The sequence below is a fragment of the Pinus tabuliformis genome, chromosome J (genome assembly GCF_031772625.1).
Source record: "Pinus tabuliformis cultivar Carrire ecotype Pingquan chromosome J, CPIR1, whole genome shotgun sequence".
In the NCBI taxonomy this organism is placed as follows: domain Eukaryota; kingdom Viridiplantae; phylum Streptophyta; class Pinopsida; order Pinales; family Pinaceae; genus Pinus; species Pinus tabuliformis.
Window position 1 is genome coordinate 484,871,739 of NC_142295.1, and position 25,470 is coordinate 484,897,208.

Genomic DNA, 25,470 nt, shown 5'->3' on the forward strand with positions numbered 1-25,470 from the left:
ATAGAACATACCATAACTTAACATTCAATCTAAAGGACTTAGTCTTAATTTTTGGGCAGAAGCAATTAACTGTGCAAATTACATAGTAAATCGCACTCCTACTAAGGTTTTAAAGAATATCACTCCAAAAGAAGCATGGAGCTCAATTAAACCAGATGTAAGTCACTTTCGTGTTTTTGGAAGTGAAGCATGGGCCCATATTCAAGATGAGAAACATAAAGCTTTAGAACCTAAGAGTGAAAAATGTATTTTTGTTGGATATTCTGAAGATGTCAAAGGATATAGACTTATTCCACTTAAGTCCAAAAGTGTTATCATTAGAAGAGATGTAAAGTTTGATGAAAATATATCGGCCTACGAGCCTAGTTCGGCGGATGTGCCACCTCTCTCTATCCCTTCTACTTCTAAAAATATTTCTTCTTCAGATGATGACCGTGAGGATGACAATCCTCCCCCACCTTCTCAGGATCCTCCTTCAGCTCCTCAGCTTTCTAAATGGGTCTATGCTACTCGGGATGTAGTAGGTGCTCTTTTCGGTGATCCTACAGATCAGCGATGTATATGTTCTCAGTTCGATAGAGCCTCTTCTTTATTGGCTCAAGCTTCAACGAATTATGATCCTAACACCTTTGCAGAAGCTTCAAGCCATCCAGATTGGGAAGCAGCGAGGAATGAAGAATATCATTCATTATTGGCAAATGATACATGGGATCTTTTTCCTCTTCCAAAGGGACGAAAACTTGTTAGATGCAAATGGGTTTACAGAACCAAGTATGGACCAAATGGAAAAGTTGATAAACATAAAACTTGTCTTGTTGCTAAGGGTTTTTCACAAGTTGAAGGCATTGACTATATTGAAACCTTCTCCCCTGTTCCCAAAATGAACTATATCCGCCTTTTTCTTTCCCTTGTTGCCTCTTTCAAATGGGAAGTCCATCGAATGGATGTTAAATCTGCCTTCTTGCATGGGGACTTGCATGAAGAAATCTATATGGAACAACCTACTCGCTTTATAAAAACAGACTCTAGCCTTGTATGTCAGCTTAAGAAATCCCTTTATGGTCTCAAGCAAGCCCCTCGGGCTTGGTATGCCAAAATGGATAGCTTTATTTTAGAAACTGCCTTTTCTAGGTGTCATTCTGATAATATTGTCTACACCAAGAAAGTGGGCAAGTCTCTTATCATTCTTGTTCTTTATGTTGATGATCTTATCCTTACAGGTAGTGATCCCAACCTTATAAACCATGTGAAGTCCAGCCTTAAAAAGAAGTTTGAAATGAGAGACTTAGGACACTTGCATTATTTTCTTGGTCTTCAAGTCTTGCAATCCAAGGAAAGTATTTCCCTTTCCCAATCCAAGTATGCATGTGATCTTATACACCATTTTCACATGGAAGACTGTAAGCTAGCCCCTTCTCCCTTTCAGTCTGGTGCCAAGCTTTTAGTCACTTGTACTTCCCTTAAAGTTGATGCTACCTTATACTGTCAACTTGTAGGAAAATTTTTGTATCTGACCCATACTCGTCCTGACCTTTCCTTTGTTGTTGGCCTCATTGCTTGGTTTATGCAAAACCCACATGAAAGTCATTGGAAAGCAGCTAAAAGAATACTTCATTATGTTTGAGGTATAGTTCAGTTTGGGATTCATTACAGTGCAGAAGCATCTCCTCTATTGGTTGGTTTCACTAATTATGATTGCGCTGGTGACCCTGATGATCGGAAGTCTACTGCAAGTTATGTGTTCACTCTTGGTTCACGACCTATTACATAGGCTTGTAAGAAATAAAGTGCCATTTCTCTTTCTTCAGCAGAAGAAAAGTATCGTGGTGTCGTAGAAGCTAGTAAGGAAGCCCTGTGGCTTCGTCAGATCCTGTCAGAGTTTGGCTTTCAGCAACAGCATCTAACTACACTTTGGTGTGATAATCAAAGTGCCATTCAACTATGCAAAGATCCAATCCAACATCAGCGCAACAAACACATTGAACTACACATGCACTTCATTAGAAAACTCATTCATGACCATGTTCTTGAAGTGCAATATTGTTCAACAGATGATCAAGTTGCAGACATCTTTAGAAAGGCTCTCACAAAGGCGAAGTTTACTAAACTTCGATTAATGGTGGGAGTTCAAGAAGTTGTCATTAAGGGGGGATAGGCTCTAACGCCTCCTTCCTTCTCCTATTGTGTCATATTTGTACATCCTTCAGTCCTATCCCAAGTTGTTTTTAAGGGGGGGTGTTAGGATATTCCGACACATAGGAAATAGTTAAGTATAACTTGGTCTAGTGTAGAGTTAGGTAAAGTGTGTTTCTTTACTATGTATTTTTGTAACTTACAATCCAACGGTATTACCGACACTTGATCCATGGCTTAACACCTGATTGGTCCATGATCTCTATTTAAAGAGCATGGAGGGTCATTTGTGGGGTAACCATTCATGAGAGAAGCTTATGTAAATTTTCATTATTTTATTATTAAATTGCCTGAAGTGGCCATATTGGCTCAGGTCGTGAATTGTTTCCCTCTTTGAGGGTTTTAACCACATCAAGAATACTGGTGTATTGATCTATGATTTGTTTGTGAGTGGTGTCCTTTGGTGTTCTAAGGAACTTACCCTGTAAATTCCTACACCCTGAGCTTCTCTTTCAATTCCATCTTCTAGTTCTCGATCTTGTTATGAAACCAAGCTTTCAAGGCCTCCCACATATCACACACAATATTCTTCCCAATGAGATGAGGTATCAAGTGATTCTTGACTCCATCAAGTATGATCAACTTGGCCTTTGCATCTGATTTTTATGTCTAGCCAACTCAGCTGCGTCAATTGGCAAGGCGATCTTCTTATCAACAAATTCCCATAGATCAATCACCAACAACACTAGCTTGATCCTTTCCTTCCAACTAGTCCTCATTCCTCAAGCCAGTAACCATCTTTGACAAGATGTTCGCCCTTCAACAACAAGTCAACTCAGCTCCCTCTTAAGTTGATCCTTGTGCACACTCTGATCCAATTGCCCTTCAAAGTAGCTTTGATACCATGTTGAAATTTCCTTGTACCCTAGGTCAAATCTATGCTCTAGCTAAACACACTAGAGATACCCAAAAATAAAGCACTTTGCATAGTGGAATATAACAAGAGTACACAAGATTTATTGGCCCAAACATGTCTTATCAATCCATCAATAAGAAAAATCATAGGGCTCCCATACCAGGGATCATGGTCTTTTAGAATCCATGTACAAATGCTAATATACAAAAAAATACAAGTTTGTCCTTTGATTGTTACAACCAGGGGTGAGGCCTAATCCATCAGACTCTCATCTGCCCATGAAAGAAAACATGGAATGAACAACTTAACTTGTTGTAGTTGACCTTGGAAACCATCCCTTTCAGTCCTCTTCAGCTCATAAAAAAAATTCCTTTAGAACTTTGTCCAATTGGTGTTCACCAGTAGACCACTCCTTTAGCCCACTAAACTAAACCAACACTTCGTTAAACCCTCTTTAGTATCCCTTTACCTTGTTGTCCTTTGTTGTAGGCCTCGACCTACCCTAACTAGACCATTGTGCTACTACAGCAACCCTAAACCAGTGTCTTGTCCTACTTGGCCTGCTACAGCAACCTACAATGCAACTTGGCCAGCCTTTACTCAACTTCAAAGGCACTTTTCCCTCCTCAAATGACCTTTGTTCTACTCTGTTTTGCCACATTCAGCCTACGATCACTTTCTAGCACAGTCCAGGTCTTGACTCCCTTAGATAAGAAAAGTCCAAACCTCCTTCGTGGTTGCGGCCTCACTCTATGCATCAATGTCAGCCATCAACTTGCTATAACAGACCTTTCACCAACCTTTTCCACCTCGGCCATCTCAAAATAGTCTTGTAGTTCCTTTCTCCTTGCTAAACAAAACAAACATCCTCACTTGGCCTCCTTCTCTAGGTTGTGGCTCCTTCTAGGGTAAATTTTCTTGCATAAATGAAGTCACATCACACTTGTGGCTAGCCTCTCCTTTGATTCCATATTTATATGTCTCTAATAGGTGCCTTGGAAGCCTTATTTATCCATCGAGAGACCCCACTACACAAATTAGAATATAAAATTCATTATCTTGGGTTATAAGCCCACTCCTTTGGGTCAAAACCCCCAAACTTGGATACTTTGCCCACAAACTCGTCTTTTATGGGTTTTCTCCTCACAAACCTAGCACCCAAGGCTTGTAGGAGTACCTCCCAAGCTACCCAATTTTCAACACATTTAAATTTCACATTTTTTATTGTGCTTCCAGTTGGTTTTCTCTCATCCACAACACTTCTAATTTGTCATACACTTATCTACACTTTTGTGTTGAAAAGTCTACTCGATGATCTACTACTCTATTATGTTCTTTGAACCCGCCTCACAACCATTATGGATGTCCTCAGCTAGTGCTATGTTTTTCACCTCCACATTGCTTCTTTATCACATTCCATGTCATTGTAATGTCACATTGGATCGGCAACGACAATCATTCAATGATCATGTAAATGTTTCAGCCTTCTTGTTTGCATACCTATACATCGTGAGAACATGTTTGAAGCTATCTTCTTTGTTTTTTGTTAACTAACCATGGACAATATTCTCAACATTAGATTTCCTTCTAGGTTCTTTTCATTTTTCACATTTTGCATTAGTTCTTATTTTTTAATGTTGTTGGAATCTTATTATTATTTCTCTTTTCTCAATTGTTTTTATTTCCACTATTTTATTTTTTAACTTTTCTTAATTGTTTTTTTTTGTTTCTTTTGACTAGAGGAATCACCAACTAGATTGGTTGCGTACTCCCATGACACGGGGTTGATTTTGACCCCTACCACTATAAACTCTACGTGCCTATGTACACCCCTTCCACAAACATGGGTTAATCAAGGTTATTTGAACCTAGAACCTCTTGGTACATAATACTTCATTACCATGGTGATCGCCAATTGAGTTTCCCCCTAGTGGCTACATTACATTTTTCTCTTTTTCTCAATTCTTTTTATTTCCGCTATTGTTTCTCTTTTCTCAAATGCTTTTATGTTCAATGTTTTAGGTATCAAATGGATGGTCGCTCTGTAGTTTTCAATAATAATATTAATTTCTACGTGTAGGTAAACCCCAATTACTAACACCAATAAAATCAAAGTAGGGAACAACTTGTAAAGTCAAAATATCATCTCAAAAATTCTCCTTCAACAAAAATATTGTCTTTTTAATCCTAATTGTTGTATTCGTTAGTATGAGAAATGTAATACATATGGTGCTATACTATAAATGTAATACATACTATAAATGTAATACCTTTATATTGGACATATATATGGAGAGAAAAATAGAAAAGCAAGCACATACATTGTGCAAAAAATAAACACCATGACTTATCCTCAAAACCTTTAACCGGGGAAATCGGTAAACCTTAGAGCTTCACCTCTAACTTTTTCATTGTATTACTAAACACCATATAGCATATAGGATTAGCATCCAAAACCCTAATACATTAACCCAAATTAGATTACAACCCCATTTCCTAAACTTGAATTAGATTGTGATGGGCTGAAAAACACTAACAAAAATCCAAACATGGACCAAAAACAACCCATAAAAAAATTATGAGGACTCTGCAAATGGAGATAACCAAGCAAAGAATATAACACATTCCTAATACATACTGCAAGGAACTAAAAGATGGGAAGAGAGGTTTAAAAATTGCACAAAGGATTGAAATCACCAATCAAATCAATGTTCAAAAGAACATCACATGGGTAACTATACGAGAAAAAAATTCTCCTACATTGCAGCTTGCTAGCCAATATCTCTACTATGGCCCACAGATAGCCAACCTTAGATGCATGTCATCCATTTTGCAATCAATATGCTCATTGATCTAGCCTACTCATCCGTTGAAGGTGGGTCATCTATTGTTGGGTACTTTAACCATTTTTGCATTCAAGTGCTTTCATTTAATGTTTAAGGCATTCTAGTATGGATCACAAGTTGAAATTGGATTATAGACCATTATTGGTTGTGTACTTGTTCCCTTCACCTTGGTGGTTATCATGTGCCCCTAGTCCAATGTGACCTTCGTTAGGGTCCTCCTTTCACTATCTAGGAGGGGCACAAATAGGAGGTTTTGATGATGGTAACACACCATGTTATTCATACTTAACACTTGGCATCATTTGCCAAAGTCTGTTATCCCATCTTTTGATTGGTTGTTGTCAGTCACTCATATTGGTTCCCTATTGGCCTTGTCCTATGAGAACAATGGGTTGAAAATACCCAAGGTTGATGCAATTGTAAGAAAAGAAAAAGAATAAGCCAAATATAAAAATGCAAAAGAATGGCAAGCGATGTAAAGCAAGCAAAATCCAAATGTAGCTTGAGCTCTACCCCCTCTTATATAGCCACTTATCCCCAAGAGCACACATGAATATCACACCTATCAAAGTAAAACGAACTCTTAATGAACATCCCAAGCCCTATGAAGCAATAAACTACCCATCATTGAAGGGGGACAATATCATCATTATTACTTCATAAAACAATAAAGCATTTTCAACAAGCTATATCAAATCCAGGAAGAAAGGGGTGAGTATGGGGGTTTGGAAAAACAAAGATGAGGGAAGGTAACTTAAGTAGCTAAGTGCTCCCTCTACAAAGGCACTCATGGACAATGATTTGCATAACCTAGTATAACATTGACACCTTTCATGAAGTAAACACCAAGCCATAACACATGTCACTTGCACCTATCATTTGAAAGGGTCAACCTAGGAATTGTTCCTCCCCTTAGGGTTGGAATCACCTAATAAGGTCATGCAATAACCCTCCCATACCTAAGTGTGGTAACTTGCGCACAATCATAAGCTAGTAGGACATTTGAAGATGATACTTGTGAGAAGTAATTTGATGACTCCGACATTGAATATGGTCTACCTTGATGCTTTTATGGTTCTTGTACCCATGATGTTAGTTTCACTTGATTACCTCAGTATGTGTTAGGTGATTCTTACATGTGCAGCCAAGATCCCTTCATGGATGAGATGATGTTTTTCTAACATTTTGTAGAGGATGTCCAACCATATTCATTAATGATGTGGGACACTCAATGATGGATGTTGGAGCCTCTTAAAGAAGCATTGGCCTTAGTGAGGACTTAGCAAAGATGACATGACCCTCCCCTAGAGCCACGACATCAGACATTGGCTTTTAATGCTAGGATGTTGACTTTGGGAGTTAGTGCACCCCTAAGATGACAAGGCGCCCCCAAGTTGGCACTGTACCTTCTTGATGGAGGTTGCACTTCTCTTGATGGTGATTGATGGTGTTGATCACTTGGATCTCTTTGGACGGGTAGATGCACCTTGTAACTTGATGGAAATGTGCCCTAGTTTGATGACGTTATCCTATCTCTCCATTTGATGATGACACGAGCTTTTGGAGGATGAAATGGGCTTATGAAGGCTATTTTGGTTATATATCACTTCATTCGGATGTACAAGCATGACTTATGGGAAAAGATACATCCCTTGGGCTATTCATTACAACTTTTCAAGGAGAGAAATACCATTTGGATGACGACATCACCCTTGGAGGGCACTAGACTCAAATGTGTGGGTTAACTAAGGCTTATTTTCATGTTATTTCAATGTTTCAAATGTCTTTGGGGGTCAGCTTGATGACCCATCCACCTTGTATCATGGATTTAATAATGTTTAGGGCATTTTAGTTTAATTTTAAGGAAATCAACTTGGTTACCTTCATATAAGTTGGGGAGTTGATTTCCTCTTGAACCGAATGTCACACAGGGAACATAGCAATTCCTCATCAGTGTCTTTCTCTCTAGTGCGCAATAGAGGGCTAGTAGAGCAAATTTCTTAGGTGGATCTTATGATGTGATGTGATATTTTTTCATGAATGCTTATGGTGGATCTTGGATATTCCATGGTGAAGTAAGTTAGTTTATTTGTTTTACCTTGACATTATGTTATATGGAATAAATGTTATTTTGACAGGTTAGTTTATTTGGTATTTGTTTCATTATCCCTTGTTGAGCAAAACCAAGAATTTGGGGAATAGAGATAGGCTTTTCTTTCTCTTAACCATCCAGAAAATCAACAACCTAAATTGCAAAGCCTAGGGTAAGTTAGTTTATTTGACCTAGTTTTGTTTGGATTTAGAATCGCTCAAAATAAACCATAGAATTGTTTTTATACTAGACTCTATTTTCACTAGATTGAGAAGGCATTGATCTGTCTCACTTGTGGAATTCCTTTAAAACCCCAAAATCATTTTTCAGTTTATTACATGTTAATTTAGGGTTAAGTTGCAACAAAATCTTTTTTTGAGCATTTAATGACTTGCTGACATATGCCCTAGGGTTAAGTCTTGTTTAAAAATGCACTAGAGAAGCTACTTAAAAAAAAATCTAAGAGGAAATCATGTATTTTTCAATCATTTTCTAAGACTAACATCAAATTTCTTTTTTGTAAATCAAAGGTTTTATTAATTCAGAAAATGCTTACATCGTGGGGGTTTTAAAGAAGATGATACTTGTGATAAGTAATTTGATGACTCTAACATTGAATATGGTCTAAATTGATGCTTTTATGGTTATTGTACCCATGATGTTAGTTTCACTTGATTCCCTCAGTATGTGTTAGGTGATTCTTATATGTGCAGCCAAGATCCCTTCAAGGATGAGATGATGTTTTTCTAACTTTTCGTAGAGGATGTCCAACCACATTCATTGATGATGTGGGATACTCAATGATGGATGTTGGAGCCTCTTAAAGAAGCATTGGCCTTGATGAGGACTTAGCAAAGATGACATGACCCTCCCCTAGAGCCATGGCATTGGACATTGGCTTTTAATGCTAGGATGTTGACTTTGGGAGTTAGTGCACCCCTAAGATGACAAGGTGCCCCCAAGTTGGCACTGTACCTTGTTTAAGGAGGTTGCACTTCTCTTGATGGTGATTGATGGTGTTGATCACTTGGATCTCTTTGGACGGGTAGATGCACCGTGTAACTTGATGGAAACGTGCCCTAGCTTGATGTTATCCTATCTCTCCATTTGATGATGACATGAGATTTTGGAGGATGAAATGGGTTTATGAAGGCCATTTTGGTGATATATGACTTCATTCTGATGTACAAGCATGACTTATGGGAAAAGACACATCCCTTGAGTTATTCATTACAACTTTTCATGGAGGGAAATACCTTTTGGATGACGACATCACCCTTGGAGGGCACTAGACTCAAACGTGTGGGTTAACTAAGGCTTATTTTCATGTTATTTCAATGTTTCGAATATCTTTGGGGGTCAGCTTGATGACCCATCCACCTTATATTATGGATTTAATCAAGTTTAGGGCATTTTAGTCTAATTTCAAGGAAATCGACTTGGTTACCTTCATATAAATTGGGAAGTTGATTTCCTCTTGAATCGAATGTTACACATGGAAGTTTGGAACATAGCAATTCTTCATCAGTGACTTTCTCTCTAGTGCGCAATAGAGGGCTAGTAGAGCAAATTTCTTAGGTGGATCTTATGATGTGATGTGATATTTTTTCATGAATGCTTATGGTGGATCTTGGATGTTGCATGGTGAAGTAAGTTAGTTTATTTGTTTTACCTTGACATTATGTTATATGGAATAAATGTTATTTTGATAGGTTAGTTTATTTGGTATTTGTTTCATTGTCCCTTGTTGAGCTAAACCAAGAATTTGGGGAATAGAGATAGGCTTTTCTTTCTCTTAACCATCCAGAAAATCAACAACCTAAATTGCAAACCCTAGGGTAAGTTAGTTTATTTGACCTAGTTTTGTTTGGATTTAGAATCACTCAAAAGAAACCATAGAATTGTTTTTATACTAGACTCTATTTTCCCTAGATTGAGAAGGCATTGATCTGACTCACTTGTGGAATTCCTTTAAAACCCTAAAATCATTTTTCATTTTATTACAAGTTAATTTAGGGTTAAGTTGCAGCAAAATCTTTTTTTGAGCATTTAATGACTTGCTAACATATGCCCTAGGGTTAAGTCTTGTTTAAAAATGCACTAAAGAAGCTAATTAAAAAGAAAATCTAAAAGAAATCATGCATTTTTCAATCATTTTCTAAGACTAACATCAAACCTTTTTTTGTAAATCAAAGGTTTCTATTAATTCATAAAATGCTTACATCGCGAGGATCTCAAAGACAAAATCCTTCCAGCCTCACTCTAACCGGATTTATTGACCAGAAGATAAAAGCAGAACCAAAACACTATAAGCAAGTTCGAACAGGAAAGGCACATACCGATAGCCCAAGCAAGCCAAAAATTCTTGAGGATCAAGATACAACCAAACTTCATCCTAGATCATACAAGTTCACCAACACAGGATTGTCCAATCCAATGTCTAGTGACGGAGGATGGCTAAAAACACAATGGATGTGATTCTCCATGTGCACCAACATTCCTTCCAGCCAGTCGAGTTTATCATAAAGTCGTTGCTACCGACATTGAAGGGTGGCCAATCTATCCTACATATGTCATTGATTCCTCTGCAAGTCATTCATAAATCCAATGACAACATTCCTATCGTCAAGATGATCTCGACCTAGTTGCTCCAATAGCATTGTATGTGATGAAGGTGGTTGTCTAGAATGTCAAAGGAAGGGGGAAGTTCTACTCTACCTAGGGATTGAGCCGAATTAGGGTCCAGCTCTTCCCCCAGGTCTCTATTTTCCTCCCTATGGGCCCCTCTCTGCCCTATGTAGGAAAATCAAAAAGGCAAAAAGATTTTCTTATGATGATAATTACTTGTGATATTCTTGTGTTCTTATAAACTTTCTTATGTTCTTCTTTTATCTTTGTTTCATCAAGCAATTATCAAATACAAAACATGAAGATCGAGGACAGCAAATGTAGGGGAACATCCAAGGAAAAACCCATATCTAGGGGAAAACCCAGTCAAGAACTCCTCCTTCAGTAGATTCATATGATAGTGAGACAACCAAGACCCTAGACCAACAGACATTCCTCCTCCACCAAGTCAACCCTTCCTTCCTGTAAGTGTCAGCCCTTCAAAGTGCAACTTCAATCTAGAAATTCGACTTTGATGCAGCTTCATTGCTTCGACCTTGATGCAACAACTTCACATCTTTGACCTTGATGCAACGACTTCAAATATTCAACCTTGATGCAACAGCTTCAGCCCAGCAACATCCAGAAACTTCAATCCAGTTTACTGTAATTGTAGCAGAATTGTCGACCCCCAGCTTCAGAACTTCAATCCTGTAATAGAGAGAGAATATTGGTCCCAACTTCAACTCAATAATTTTGCATGTGTGAGAGAAAGGTAACCCAAAAAACCAATTTCCTTCTTCCAGCTTCTTTCCTTCTTCTCCAGCAACTTCGCATCTTTTACTACAACCAATTCACCGCACTTTTTACTGCAAATTGAACTTTATGAGAGAGTGTTCCAAATGAAGTCGAGTTGCTCCAATATATAAGCTTTTGACAAGGTGGAATTACCCTGTTTGAGGTTGACTTGATCTCCTTGAGGCTGACTTGGTGGAGGAGACCTAAATGACTTATTTGACTCAATAATAATTCTTTTTGCATGACGCAAAAGCCCAAGAAGGGTCTCATAAAATGGACAATGACTCTAATGATTCAATATAAAACCTAAAAGTCCTCAATGGGGACTTTGACCTATAAAATGATGACCCAAGCATGAAACCCATGCTTTAATAAGTCATAATAATAGTTTAATTTTCTTTCTTTTGACAAATACATTTCATCATGACTAAAGTACAATTATGAAGATTGAACCTAGTTACATTCTTCAACACTCCCTCTTAACTAGGGAGGTATTCATAATTACATATATTTATAGAGGTACATGGGAGATCTCAAAATGAACTACAAAGAGTTTAGGCACTCCTCGTGTCGCGAACTAGATTCTTGACCAGGACAATCTATCTGGGTGAGACTAAGATGGACTAAAGCTTTCAGCCACTCTAGGTACCATCAGGCTTACTTGCTAACCATCAACCCAAGGAACTAGGTGTGTAATGCAAGGTCAGAGCTCTATGACCAACGTCGCCCTCCCTACTTCGGGAACTAAACATCAACGCACAAGTCGGCCAAATGTCCTCCCAGGGAATGTGTATTACACACAAAGCCTCAACACTCTCGATTATTCAAATCGGTAACAAATCTCTCCCAATCAAACAGATCGGTAACATCAAGCATGTAAAACATGCTTCCAAAACTCCAAGAGATTTACCTGTACAAACACAACCCCAATCAGTAACAACTTTTCAAATACACATAAGTAAACACAAACCTTCGGGGTCTTCAAACATCTTGATGTTGCTTCACAATTTATCACAGTAGGACTTAGAGGCTTCCCAAACAAATCTTGGCAAAAGTTTCCTCAATCATACAGCTTCCTTTCCTACTTCACATGCAACAACATATTCTACAACCGGATCTTGCTTTCCTTCTTTCAGCAGTACCTCAATATACATTCTCCAATTTCTTCTTCAAGGTATCCATCATGACTATAATATGCATGTCCTCACAACTTGGGAGATATACCCTTTCTTTTATCCAGACTCCCTCTTAACTTAGGGAGATCAACTACTTTCTATGACATTGGAGAATCTTTTCTGGCTTCCATCCTTCTTATCAGAGTCATCTTGATCATCATCATTCATATAACTTCCTTCATCATGCTTGTCAATCAAGTCAACTTTTCTTACAAATATCTACAACATCTTGAAGATTATGTACCTACACAACTTAGACAGCAAGTACAGCCAAATACGTATATAGAAGCATGAAGTTAACTATATCAAAATCATAGAATAATGGAGACTTTAGACATCAAATACTTGAACTATGTTAGGTTCATAATCAACAAGAGACGCATACTTTTATACTTCAACTTCTTGCTCCGGTTTTGTTACAAACCCTAGATCACATCAGTATCTTAATCAAGATATATGTTTCATTATATCTAGGGCATCAATATTTCTTTCAAAGATATGACAGACTCTACTATAATACATTGCATACCCTAGAAGCATTTCAAACAAGTATAGTTCTATAATGCATCCAACAACTTTAGAATTCATATGTTAGAATTCTACTAGGATTTAATGCAAACCATAGATTCCATCTTTGAGACACTAAGCCTTAGATATCAAACCCCAATCATAGAACAATCTAAGGTTTCAACAATATGATAAAATCCTACTAGGGTTTGTTGTAAACACTAGATTCATCATCAAGGCTAAACAATATCATTATATCCTAGAATATCAAACTTCTACTAGGGCTTAGTTACAAACCCTAGAATTCACATACGATGAGCATCAACAATTAGGTTAGCACATATACATATCTAGGATTTCATAATCATGCACAAGCATATCAATATCCATTAGGTAAGCCCAAGACATAAATATCAATACATTTAAAGTCAGACATATAACAATCTTGATTGGTCTAGGGTTTTGATCAAACGAACAAAAATACACCTAGGGTTTCATTCCTAGGAGCTTACTCTAGATATTATAAGGGTTTTGCTCATAAACCCTAATTTACAAAAGCCTCAAGGTCTAGGAATACATTATCATTCAACCCTAAAGGACTAGGGTTTCCATAACAATATTAAAACTCCAAACATGACATTACCATCAAAATCCCAAACATCAAAATAATTGTATTTTCTAGATTTCATCAGTAACCCTAAGTAGACCAGGGTTTTTCACATTAGAATTATATACCCTTAGGTTAGGGTTTTACAGAGAACCTTTTAGGGTTCCATAAACATGATTTTAATGAGGGTAGATTCAATCTATGTTTAATCACCCAAATAAGAATCTTTATGATTCAAAGGTCCTAGACATAACACTTGTTACTAATGTAAAGCAGATCTAATTAGTATGAATGAATATACCTTTATCACAAAGAGAACAAAGCTTATGGTCTAAGACATATATTTGAGTTGTTTTCTAGACAAACCTTATAGGACTTCAATTCCAATAGAACTGCTATCATGCTTTGTCTTGTGAGGTCTTCTCCATAGCCCTTAAGCATTTAGCAAACCTTTCCTAAACAAGAAAAATATGAAAGGAAATGTTATTAGCATCTAGTACAAACTCATCTAGATAAGAGAAGGAAACCAAATATAAAAATATAATACAAGGAGTAAAATACTTATCTTTGGAAAAATGGTGAGGGCTCCCTCTTAATCCAATCTCGAGGGATGCTTATAACTTTATCAAAACAATTCAAAAATGTTTTTCCAAAGCATGTTAGACCTATGAATACTAGAAATCAAAGCATAAAGGAAAATAATTCAAAACTTAGAGTAAAAGGATATGTAAGGGATAGAGTCCCTAGCAAATAGGTCTTTGACTTCGGATCCTTCCATAATTTTTTCTTCTTTAGTGAACCTTTGTTGGCATTGCTTGCTTGATCCCTATCTCTTCTTGGATTCTCAAGATAATTACTTCTATAGTGACCCATCTTGTGACAATTGTAGCATTCATTCTTGGATAGGTCTATCTTCTTCCTTGGCCCTTTGGACTTCTTGAAGGTTCCTTTATTCTTGTGATGAGCGAAATAGGCATTCGATATTTTATCTTCTTCACTCTCCTTGTTGCTTACAAAAGAAATTCCGACTTCTTCTTGACTGCATGCATTCTCGAATGTAGGAGTATCCTTCCAAATCTCTTGAGCAGAATCTATGTTGGATATATATGGGATGAGGTTATCCTTTATTCCATCCATTATTAGGCTCATGGCCAAAATCTTTGTTTCTCTAAACTTTGTTTTCATTTTTTCACTTGATTCATTTGTAGGCTTCTTTACGTTTCCTTTGACTAGATACAAGAATTTATTCTTCTCGAGGATGAGATCTATCCTCTTTTTCCATGCCCTGTAATTGGATGCTCCTTCTAATTTGTTTTCTCCCTTCATTGAGTTACACATGGTTCTTGAAGATAGTATGCTACTCTCCTTATATGATCCCCTTTGATGACCCTTATTCAACTTCTTCAAATTTTCTTATTCTCCTTTCAATAGATCTTCAGGTTGCCTTTTTCCTTCTTCTTCACCTTAGCTCTAATACCATGTTGGAAAATCAGAAAGGCAGAAAGATTTTCTTACGATGATAATTACTTGTGATATTCTTTTGTTCTTATTAACTTTCTTATGTTCTTCTTTTATCTTTGTTTCATCAAGCAATTATCAAATACAAAACATGAAGATCAGGGACACCAAATGTAGGCGGACAACTAGGAAAAAACCCCTATCTAGGGGAAAATCCAGTCAAGAACTCTTCCTTCAGTAGATTCATATGATAGTGAGACAACCAAGAGCCTAGACCACCAGACCTTACTCCTCCACCAAGTCAGCCCTTCCTTCCTATAAGTGTCAACCCTTCAAAGTGCAGCTTCAATCTAGAACTTCGTCCTTGATGCAGTACCTTCTCAGCTTCGACCTTGATGCAGTAGCTTCTCAGCTTCGACCTTGATGTAGCAGCTTCACATCTTCGACCTTGATGCAACAGCGTCAGCCCAGCAACATCCAGAAACTTCGACCCAATTTACTAGAACTGCAGCAGAATATTCGACCCCCAACTTCAAAACTTTGATCTTGTAATAGAGAGAGAATTTCGGTCCCATCTTTTGCTCAATAACTTTGCATGTGTGAGAGAAAGGTAACCCAAAAACTCAATTTCCTTCTTCCATCTTCTTTCCTTCTTCTCCAGTAACTTCGCATCATTTATTACAACCAGTTTACTATGCTTTTTACTGCACATCGAACTTTACGAGAGAGTGTTCCAAATGAAGTCGAGTTGCTCCAATATATAGGTTTCTAGTGAGGTGAAGTTACCTTGTTCGAGGCCGACTTGGTGGAGGAGGCCTAAATGACTTATTTGACTCAATAACAATTATTTTTACATGATACAAAAGCCCAAGAAGGATCTCATCAAATGGGCAATGACTCTAATGATTCAATATAAAACCTAGAAGTCCTCAATGGGGACTTTGACCTATAAAATGATGACCCAAGCATGAAACTCATGCTTTAATAAGTCATAATAATAACAATAATATTTTCTTTCTTTCTTTTGATAGATACATATCATTATGACTCAAGTACAATTATGAAGACCGAACCTAGTTACATTCCTCAACACCCTCGAGGCCCCACTCCTCTCTTGGCTCTACCCTTCTAATGCAGCATCAAAGCTCTAGTAAGATGAATAGGTTCGTCAACACTAAACCAAATAGCAAGAGCACCCGTAACCGACAGATGGCAGTCACCCCACCTGTTGACCCGAGCTCCGTTACATGGTAACGATCTTAATCACCAAATCCACATTGTGAAAACTCCAAATGTGGTTTAATTATAGACCTTTCGTCGTGACTAAATATTTCTATCAGTGCACCAACCTTTGTTGCCTCTGCCATAATACTTCACCTCACCACCTCAGAACAATAATTGGAATAATTAAACCAAAGCTCAAGAACTCGAAACAAGAAATAACCAAATGAACAATGTCCCCTACGTCCCGCCACAAAAGTTGCTCCAAACACCACAGACATTGTTGTCGAACCCCCAAATGCATGCAAGTATAGTCACAGGCTGGGGGCAGGGAATCCTTCCTAGGATCCCACACAAACGCAAACGAGGGACCCAAACCAGGAAAGCACAAACACCAAGTTCCCATGTAATATTCCTAATGGAAATTTACAATGATAAACAAATAAAGCATAGCAAAAACACATACAAAAATTTACAGCACATTAAACAACCTGAAATCTCCATAAACTGCGTTGAGCTGAGCCATTTTATTAATATAATTGTTGGGTACAAAGGTAAGATCAAAAAAAATGCACCTGGGACAATATCCAAGTGATGAAATCAACTACTCTAACATACAATGTGGATGTCCCCAACAATCTTTGCATTGTCCCAGTTAAAACCAGTGTTCCACAAGGACGCATCCCCCAGGGTCCCGTGCATGCACCCCTCGCACCCCTCACACCTTGGACAGGGAGTCTCTTGGGGGTGCGCTTTCCCACGCACCCCTTTTGGGGAGTCTCGGGGAGACGCAAAGGGGTGTGTTTCCCCAGTGTGGGAGTCTAGACTCCCCAAAAAGGGTGCGTCTAGGCATCCACCTTCAATGTGGGAGTCTAGACTCCCCAAAAAGGGTGTGTCTGGGCGTCGAAAAGGGTGCTTCTAGGCATCCCCCTTTAAATTTTTCTAATAAGACCCAAATTAAAAATTAAAACTTAAAACTTAAAAAATCAAAAATCAAATCAATGTATTTGAATATTTCATTATTGATGTTTATTTTTTTAATCGAATATCATGGTATGTATGAATAATTGAATAATGATACTTGAGTATGTCATATGAGTCATGAATGATGTATGTATCAAAATGAATGATGAGGATGGATCAATGATTCAATTGTTTATTTAATATTTGTATGCTTTCATTATTGAACAATGAACAATGAATATGAACTTCAATTTTATATATATATATATATATATATATATATATATTTATTTATTTATTTATTTATTTATTTATTTATTTATTTACCTCGATGTCTCCCCGCACCGGAGTCTTGGTGGAACATTGGTTAAAACTAGTGTTGCACTAATCGCTATTAAATCGAAAAATCGCGATTTTGTTCAAATCAGAGATATTATCGACCGATTAAATCGCAAAAAAATTTTTCGGCGATTTTTGGGGAAAAAATCGCTAAAAGATATATATATATATATATATATATATATATCTATGAATATATGACGGGGAGGAGGTGACCCAAGCTACCCCTGTCACCAGTAGAGGACATGGTCTACCTCCTGTAGCTCCTAGTTCTTCAGCTTCTAAAGCACAGCAGAGTCTACTGCCAACCCCACCAACCTCTACACCTAGAGGGGCAAAGGAAATCAGTAGTATTAGACTTTAGTTAATTGGTTCATTTCATAGTATATGACATTATGACTCATGATATGAGATACATTATTATATTTTTTGTTGATATTTTGAGGCTGAGTCGGGAGTCATGAGTCAGGACTTACTATTTAGGACATGATTCACTGTTATGTGTGATGTGGCACTAGAAATGATATTAAACATCTTATATATTAGTTCTTTTATCATATTTATGTGTAAATATATTTATTTTATGTTGTAGATGCTTTAGATATTAAAAAAATTGAAAAAAAATGAATATTTATGTATGTTACGATTTTTTCCTGATTTTTACCGATTTTTTCCCGATTTTTACGATTTTCTCTTATTTTTTCCCTGCGCCGAATTAATCTCGATAACGATTAGTGCAACATTGGTTAAAATTGCACTGTTGGCTATGAATACTAGCTTCTAGGGCCTCCTCCAGTGCTCAAAAAATTATGGGAAATTAACCCCGGAGTCACCACCAGTAACCCACAAAAACTCAAGAAGGAATTGGCCAAATGTTGACCTCAGAATTTCGGCCCAGTTTCCCCTAGCTCCTCAAGTTGTTGATTGAGTTGGTATCCCTGTTTGACCCCTCAAATCTACCCAGAAAATTTCTACCAAATTATTTCTGAGCTCCTTGTGAAAACAACAGAAAAACCCAGAAAAGGTTTGCTATAGTCTTGATGCTCCAAAATCGACCCCAAATGCTTGGCCCTCCTCCACAAGCAAATAATGTAACCTGTAGAAGATTTTGTGTTTGTTGCTCCTCCAAAATGCTAGAAAATCCTATCCCCCAATCCAGTCCCAAGCAACTCTAGCTCCTCAATCGCTCTCTCAAGCCTTCACCACACTCAGCCCCCACGAATGACTGCGCAGTCCTAGGCAAGATGATGCAGGCTCAATCCCCAGAAATTCGTACTAGTGAATGTGGATCTCTCTCCTCCTGCAATTTCCCTTCTTTTCTCCTGTACAATGAAAAATCAGCGATGGATGTGGCCTCAATTCCCGACTCCCACTCTCCCAAAGGAACTGCATACTCCTTGGTTCTGCGTCCCAACTGGCCAAGGAAATTCGTGGAGTTGTGTGGTATCCTCCCAGCTACCAAAGGTGAGTAGAATTTGCCTCCCTAGGGTGGCACTCGTGGTCCACCTCTTATTTATAGTTGTTGCTCACTTCCTTCACATGGGACCCTTCATGAAGCAATTTGAGCCTCCTCCTTAGCCATTCGAATTTCTCCATCAAGAGCTGTGTATTTCATCATGGGGTGGACCCCACATCCCATTGTGTGATTAATCTTCCCTTTATCTAATGTTTGTGGCCTCCACTACCACACAACATTAATTTAATTAATGTCCACCCACTTTTCCTAAGTTTGTATCCAAAATTTTCCCCATCCATAATTTACAAAAATTGAGAAAGGCACTTAGCAGATTTTTATGGGAAGGGATATTACAATCCTCCCCACCAAAAATTGTTTGTCCTCAAGCAATGCCTAAACAAGCATCTTCTCTTACTATTGCTCCCCACTGTCACTGCAAAATGGGTCAGGGTCCCAGATGTGCCATTGAATCGTCCCTGACCTCTGCATTGTCCTGACATGAAACAATTGCTCAATACCAGGATCCCAAGCCATCCTGTTTGATGGGAAGCTCCCCTCGTTCCACTCACTATCCTACCCGGTACAAGTATCAAAAGTCCTGTGCATACCATCAATGTGTAGGGGATCATGATAATGTGGCACTATGCACAACCCCTCATCAAGTTGTCCTACCACGTAGGCCATCCCATGCACTCCAAGAGTATACTCTCGAAGATACCACCCAATCCCTACAGAGATAGTGTTTCGCTCACGTGAGGTTCTCCTGATATCATCCTGTTATGCACCTACCATGTTAATGAAGTCCCCCACTCCATTAGTGACTCACTGAAGTCAAAAGGAAGATCTGCGTGATCTCCCCTTGTAGTAGCCAACTCATCCCTAAAGGTTATTGAGTTGTGAAGAGCTGTGATGCTCAAGTCCCCCGCTAATCTCAGAGTGGTGCCACCATGCTGACCTTATGCTACTCTGGCTATGACATACTCCCCATCGTGCGCGAACTGTATCCTCCTCTCTTTAGGCCTAGTGGAAAAAAAATTGTGAGAGCCAAGCTCATCCTGCCCAAGCATCTCCATGATGCCAATATCTACCCCTCCACTACCAATCTCGACCTTGAGCAACAACAAGATAAGTCTGCCTCACCATGTAATGGAGATCTCAGTGGTCCCCCATGTGTCAAACCCAAGTTGAATTGGATCACCCTCTACCATGACCCTGCTCATCACGACGTGGAGTGATCCACCCATGGATCCCCCAACCATACTAGGAGCTCATAACTCTCACTCCTCACGGGATGTCGTTGTGTAGCGCTGCTACCTGCTAGAACCCATTTGGCCCTCATCTCTGACCCTTGTATGTATCCCATGGGTGGACCCCAAGTATCAAGAGTTTGTCCCACGCATGCCAACCTACCCTGCTCCTGCCAGACCACGCAGTGAAATCTGTTATCCCAACTCTTGATGATACACCTGGACACTGCTCGGAGTCTGGGTACCCTCCTGTAGATGAAGTCTACCATCCACTGTCCCTCAAGCTCCTGTGACACCTCAGATTGTCTCGCCAGTAGTGCATCATGAAATGCCCTTATAATCGACTCCCCACGTGTGAGCCCAGGAGTGGAACCTATGCTACCTCAGCAATAAGCCATGCCGTCCCTAAGCCTGTATCCGTCAACTCGTGCCTCCACCAAACGTCTCAATTGGAGAGTGATGGGTGGGTAGGTCCCCAAGGGTATGATCAAGAGTCTACAAGGGTACTAAAGAATACCCTATGGATGCCCCTCTCACTACCTCAGATCTGTTGATAAACAAGTAGAAGACCCACCTCCATTGAACATGATGTCCGCAAGAGCTCAATCGCATCCTCATCGATCCCATGTGAGTTGCACCTAACGATACACCTAATGTTCCGATCCACAAGTCTCACTGGAGGCAACGCTCCAAGGGCATGTTGTGTCGCACCATATGTCGCTACATAGCACCAAGTACCACCACACTCCACAGCATGCCATTGTATGTCGCAGTCTATCCCTATACACCACATGATATCCCCGGCTACCACTATACCATCATGTATTGTCTCTTGCCCTGTCTCTATCAAGGCACTAGTCACTCCCCGCGTGTTCTCAATATGATGTAAGACACTGCTACTCCATAACACACTACAGCGCACCACCATGCATCTCCATGCCCACCTGTAGACCACTATAGACCACTGCTCAATGCTAGATGCTCCCACATATCCTTGGATGTGATGGCCTAGAGATGTGTCCCTATGTGTCGAACCACACCCAATCGGTATCATCACCTCCATCGTCACATCACCATACCCTCCAATGAATGGATCTCCACTCCAAATCCTCCCTGAGGGGCCCAAGAAGTGAATCTCCCTATGTGTCAGTAGCGATGCCACCACTGCTCTGCTCCTCTGTGTCCTTTGTGCCCCACACAAATGTGAAGAATCCCCAGCTCCATACAAGGCACCGTCTGGTGGCCTGCCAATGCCACCTCCTCCAACAAACTCCTGCTAGAGTATGTTGATCACACCGTGATCCCGCGTACAGTCATACCAAGACAACCCAAGTAGTTTGTCTATAAACGGGTTGGCCACTGGTGCTGACCGAAACTCCCTTAACGAATGTGCACGCTCAACTGTTAGGTCAATTGTACCATCCAGTTCGTAGTCAACCGGAATGCCTAGGAAATGATAGGTAGTCCCACCCGGATCCTAATGTTAGTTTGGGATCTCAGTATCCCCAATGCCTAGAAGCTCCTGATGAGCTACACCCGGGTCCACTACCATCTCCATAGCCCATTCCACCGAGGACCAACTCAGGATCTCTTGCCATCCAAACCCAAGAGAGGGATCGAATGGACGAACTCCCACACATGGAACAAACCCAACATGCGGATATTGCAACCTGTGCAACTCTGATCGTCTCATCCCGCTATCTAGGTCAACACATGAGATCTGACTAGATAGCTCTATCTCTCTCAATCCAATGCATAGGGGTGGGCTCATAACATTTTAAATCTTGTTAGTGCACCTCTGAAGCGAACTATGCTGAAATCCCAACGTGTGGTCTCTATGTTACCCCTTGTCCATGGCTAGCCCAAAGGATGGTTGCACATCCTCCTCCATCACGGGCTCAAAATGAGCCTCTAACTGCTCCTCCATAGGCAACCCAACATGCAAGACATGCTCATCAGTGAATTGTAGGTGGTTATCATTCTGAACCTTTGTCATAGACCTGGATGCCTCATTAATGGATACCTCAACAACAGATGTGTGCTCAACTGTCTCCACCAATCTGTCTACTGGGGCTACCAAAGGAAACTCCAACAAGGGTGACTCTTGTGTCACACTAGGTGTATCCTCGTGCTCCTCCTGCGTGCCATTAGCCTCATGCTCAACTGGTTGGAATGTATCTAGATGAATTCCCTCCTCAATGGGTATGTTCTTTCTCATCTCGTCACTGCCTTCGCCTTCCATCTTTGTCTCTGCAGTATTGATACTAGCATTTCGTTCAATAATCATGCTCCTCTCATTTTCTTCATCTACAGGTTGGCAACTACTTTTCCTTCTTGCTGCCCTTGCTGACACCCACTCTTCGAGCTACTCCACCAGTCTCTCGAGGTTCCTAGTATAATTTTCAAATTTCTCCTGCTGAGACATTTTTGGGCACAAGTTCAATCTGAAGAATAATGTGGGACTAGTGTTTAAGCCTCTGGAATTCTAGCCCACAATAGCACTTGAGCATTAGTGTGATTTAGACCCATAGTTGGCCAAAATCATGCTCTAATACCACGGTAATATTCCTAATGGAAATTTACAATGATAAACAAAGTAAGCATAGCAAAAACACATACGAAAATTTACAACACATTAAACAACCTAAAATCTCCATAAATTGCATTGAGCTGAGCCATTTATTAATATATTTTCTAGGTGCAAAGGTAAGATCAAAAAGCATGCACCTGGGCTTGCCCAAGGCAAGCTAACAATATCCAGGTGATGAAATCAACTGCTCTAACATGCAATGTGGTTGTCCCCAACAATATTTGTGTTGTCCTAGTGAAAACTGCACTGCTCGCTGTGAATACTAGCTTCTAGGGCCTCCTCTGGTGCTCAGAAAATTCCGGGAAATCAACCCCGGGGTCTCCACCAATAACCCACGAAGGAATTGGCTAAATGTTGACCTCGGAATTTCGGCCCAATTTCCCATAGCTCCTCGAGTTGTTGGTTCAGTTGGGATCCCTGTTTGACCCCTCAAATCTGCCCAGTAAATTCTGCCAAATTATTTCTGAGATCCTTGTCAAAACCCCAAAAACACCCAGAAAGTGTTCTCTCTAGTCTTGACGCTCCAAAATTGACCCCAAATGCTCGGCCCTCCTCCACAAGCAAAAAATGTAACCTGCAGCAGATTATGTGTTTGTTGCTCCTCTAAAATGTTGGAAAATCCCCTACGATCTCCCCCAATCCAATTCCAAGCAACTCCAGCTCCTTAATCGCTCTCTCAAGCCTTCCCCACACTCGGCCCCCACAAATGACTGCGTAGTACTGGGCAAGATGATGCAGGCTCAATCCCCAGAAATCCGTACCACTGAATGTGGATCTCTCTCCTCCTGCAATTTCCCTTCTTTCCTCCTACAATTTGGACAATGAAAGCCTAGCAATGTATGTGGTCTCAATTCCCGACTTCCACTCTCTCAAAGGAATTGCGTACTCCCTCGTTCTGTGTCCCAACTTACCAAGGAAATTCGTGGAGTTGTGTGGTATCTTCCCAGCTGTTGAAGGAAGTGTAACTAGGTTCAATCTTCATAAATGTATTATTTGTACTTATTCAAGAAAAGAAATATTATTTTTATAATATATGTCAATGAGTTTTTTGCTCAATGAAATAGGTCCAACATATGTTAAGTGCTATAGGTGAGTCAAGAAGTCAAAAAAAAATGATTGAAGACCTTAAGGGCATGTTACACTGTATAAAATTGTATAAGAGTCAAAGGAATACCTCCAAGCAAAGTCCAAGTCCTCTCCATGCAGCAACGTCCTCCAAAAGAAGCAAAACGATGAAAAATAGGCAAGTATCAGCAAGTTGGCCCCAAGTCGACCTAAAGGAGGGACAGTCCTCTATATATATAGGTTATCCACTCCCTCATAACGGTCTCAACTCACCACTGAAATCAGTGAAGAAGGACAGCCAAGGAAAGTGAAGGAAAGGACAAGTCTAAGGGTCTCCAAGCAAAGGGAGGAAGGAAGGAAGTCAAAACAAAGTAAAGGGGTTGTTTCTAGGGCAGAAACAGTCAGACGTGCGAGGTAGAAGAGGGCAAAATACGGATTAAAACAGCAGTAGCATTTCAGTGCAAGATTCGTTAGTGTTTGGGTGAGATATTAGGCCTACTAGGCCTCCCATGTAAAGCGAAGAAGTCTCTCTCTAGTGAAGGTGAAAGGACCCTAATTCTCTAAGGGTACCCTGGGAAAAACTAGGGCAGCAGAACATTATTACAGTCATACCTCAAGAAGGATCTCGTTTGGTCAACAAAAGAAGAAGTCTACTTCAATAAAGGATAGAAGAAGAACATCTCTTCTAGAAGGCTCACTCAAGGAAGGTCTATCTCTGGACAAGCAGCAAAGGAGGACGAAGTGTTGGGGAGCAAAGTGTCGGGAGGAGGAAGTCTATGTGCTGAGAACAAAGTGAAAAATAGAGGAAGAAATTGACTTGTGCTTGGAGGACATCCTAATCAATGGTCTAGGGTTTGGCATTGATCAATAACTTCAATAAGAGAAACTTACCAAAGGGTTTTCCTCTCTAAGAGAGAGAGGTTTTGGCCCTGGCAGAGAGCCAACATCTATATTCTTGTCTTTATGTTTTTGGTAGCAGTTTGATTAAACACACACACTAATAATAAGGAGAAGCTCAAGCTAGGATAATTGTTAAAGTGTTTCACAAATTGTTATAAATTCAAGAAGAATCCTAATATACATCATTGCCCTTGATTCTTCAACATGGTATCAGAGCTAAGGTGACACATCAAGGAAAGGGCATCTCAAGAACACTCATCAAGTAAGAACATCTACAAAAGTTGAAGCATCTAGCCAAGAGGTCTCTATCACATCAAGGACAAGAAGGTCTACCATTTATCATTCATCAAGGAAGACTACAAAGCAAGAAGTGCCTTACACAAATGCACCTACAAGAAGCGCAAATCAAAGCAGGACCTACATCAAGCTACAAGCCATAAAGCAACTCTCATCATCAAGCAAGTCCACTTGGAGAAAGCAACTTGAAGAACATCAAGATCTAAGAAAGGCAAGCCATCAAGTCTTCAAGGAGAAAGCAAGTCTACTACAT

General features: G+C 39.6%; 1 protein-coding gene across 5 annotated transcripts in view; it reads right to left on the reverse strand.

Moving 5' to 3' along the window:
* Positions 1-25,470, reverse strand: part of LOC149227906 (primase homolog protein-like) — a 282,014-nt gene that overhangs the window by 88,940 nt on the left and 167,604 nt on the right. The window contains exon 13 of one of the 5 annotated variants that reach the window (XM_089377966.1): positions 14,048-14,136. The exons of the other annotated variants lie outside the window; for them this stretch is intronic. Within the exon in view, the coding sequence (XP_089234092.1) occupies positions 14,080-14,136 (57 nt within the window). The 3' untranslated portion in view covers positions 14,048-14,079. The remainder of the gene's footprint in view (positions 1-14,047; positions 14,137-25,470) is intronic. 5 annotated transcript variants of the gene reach the window in all.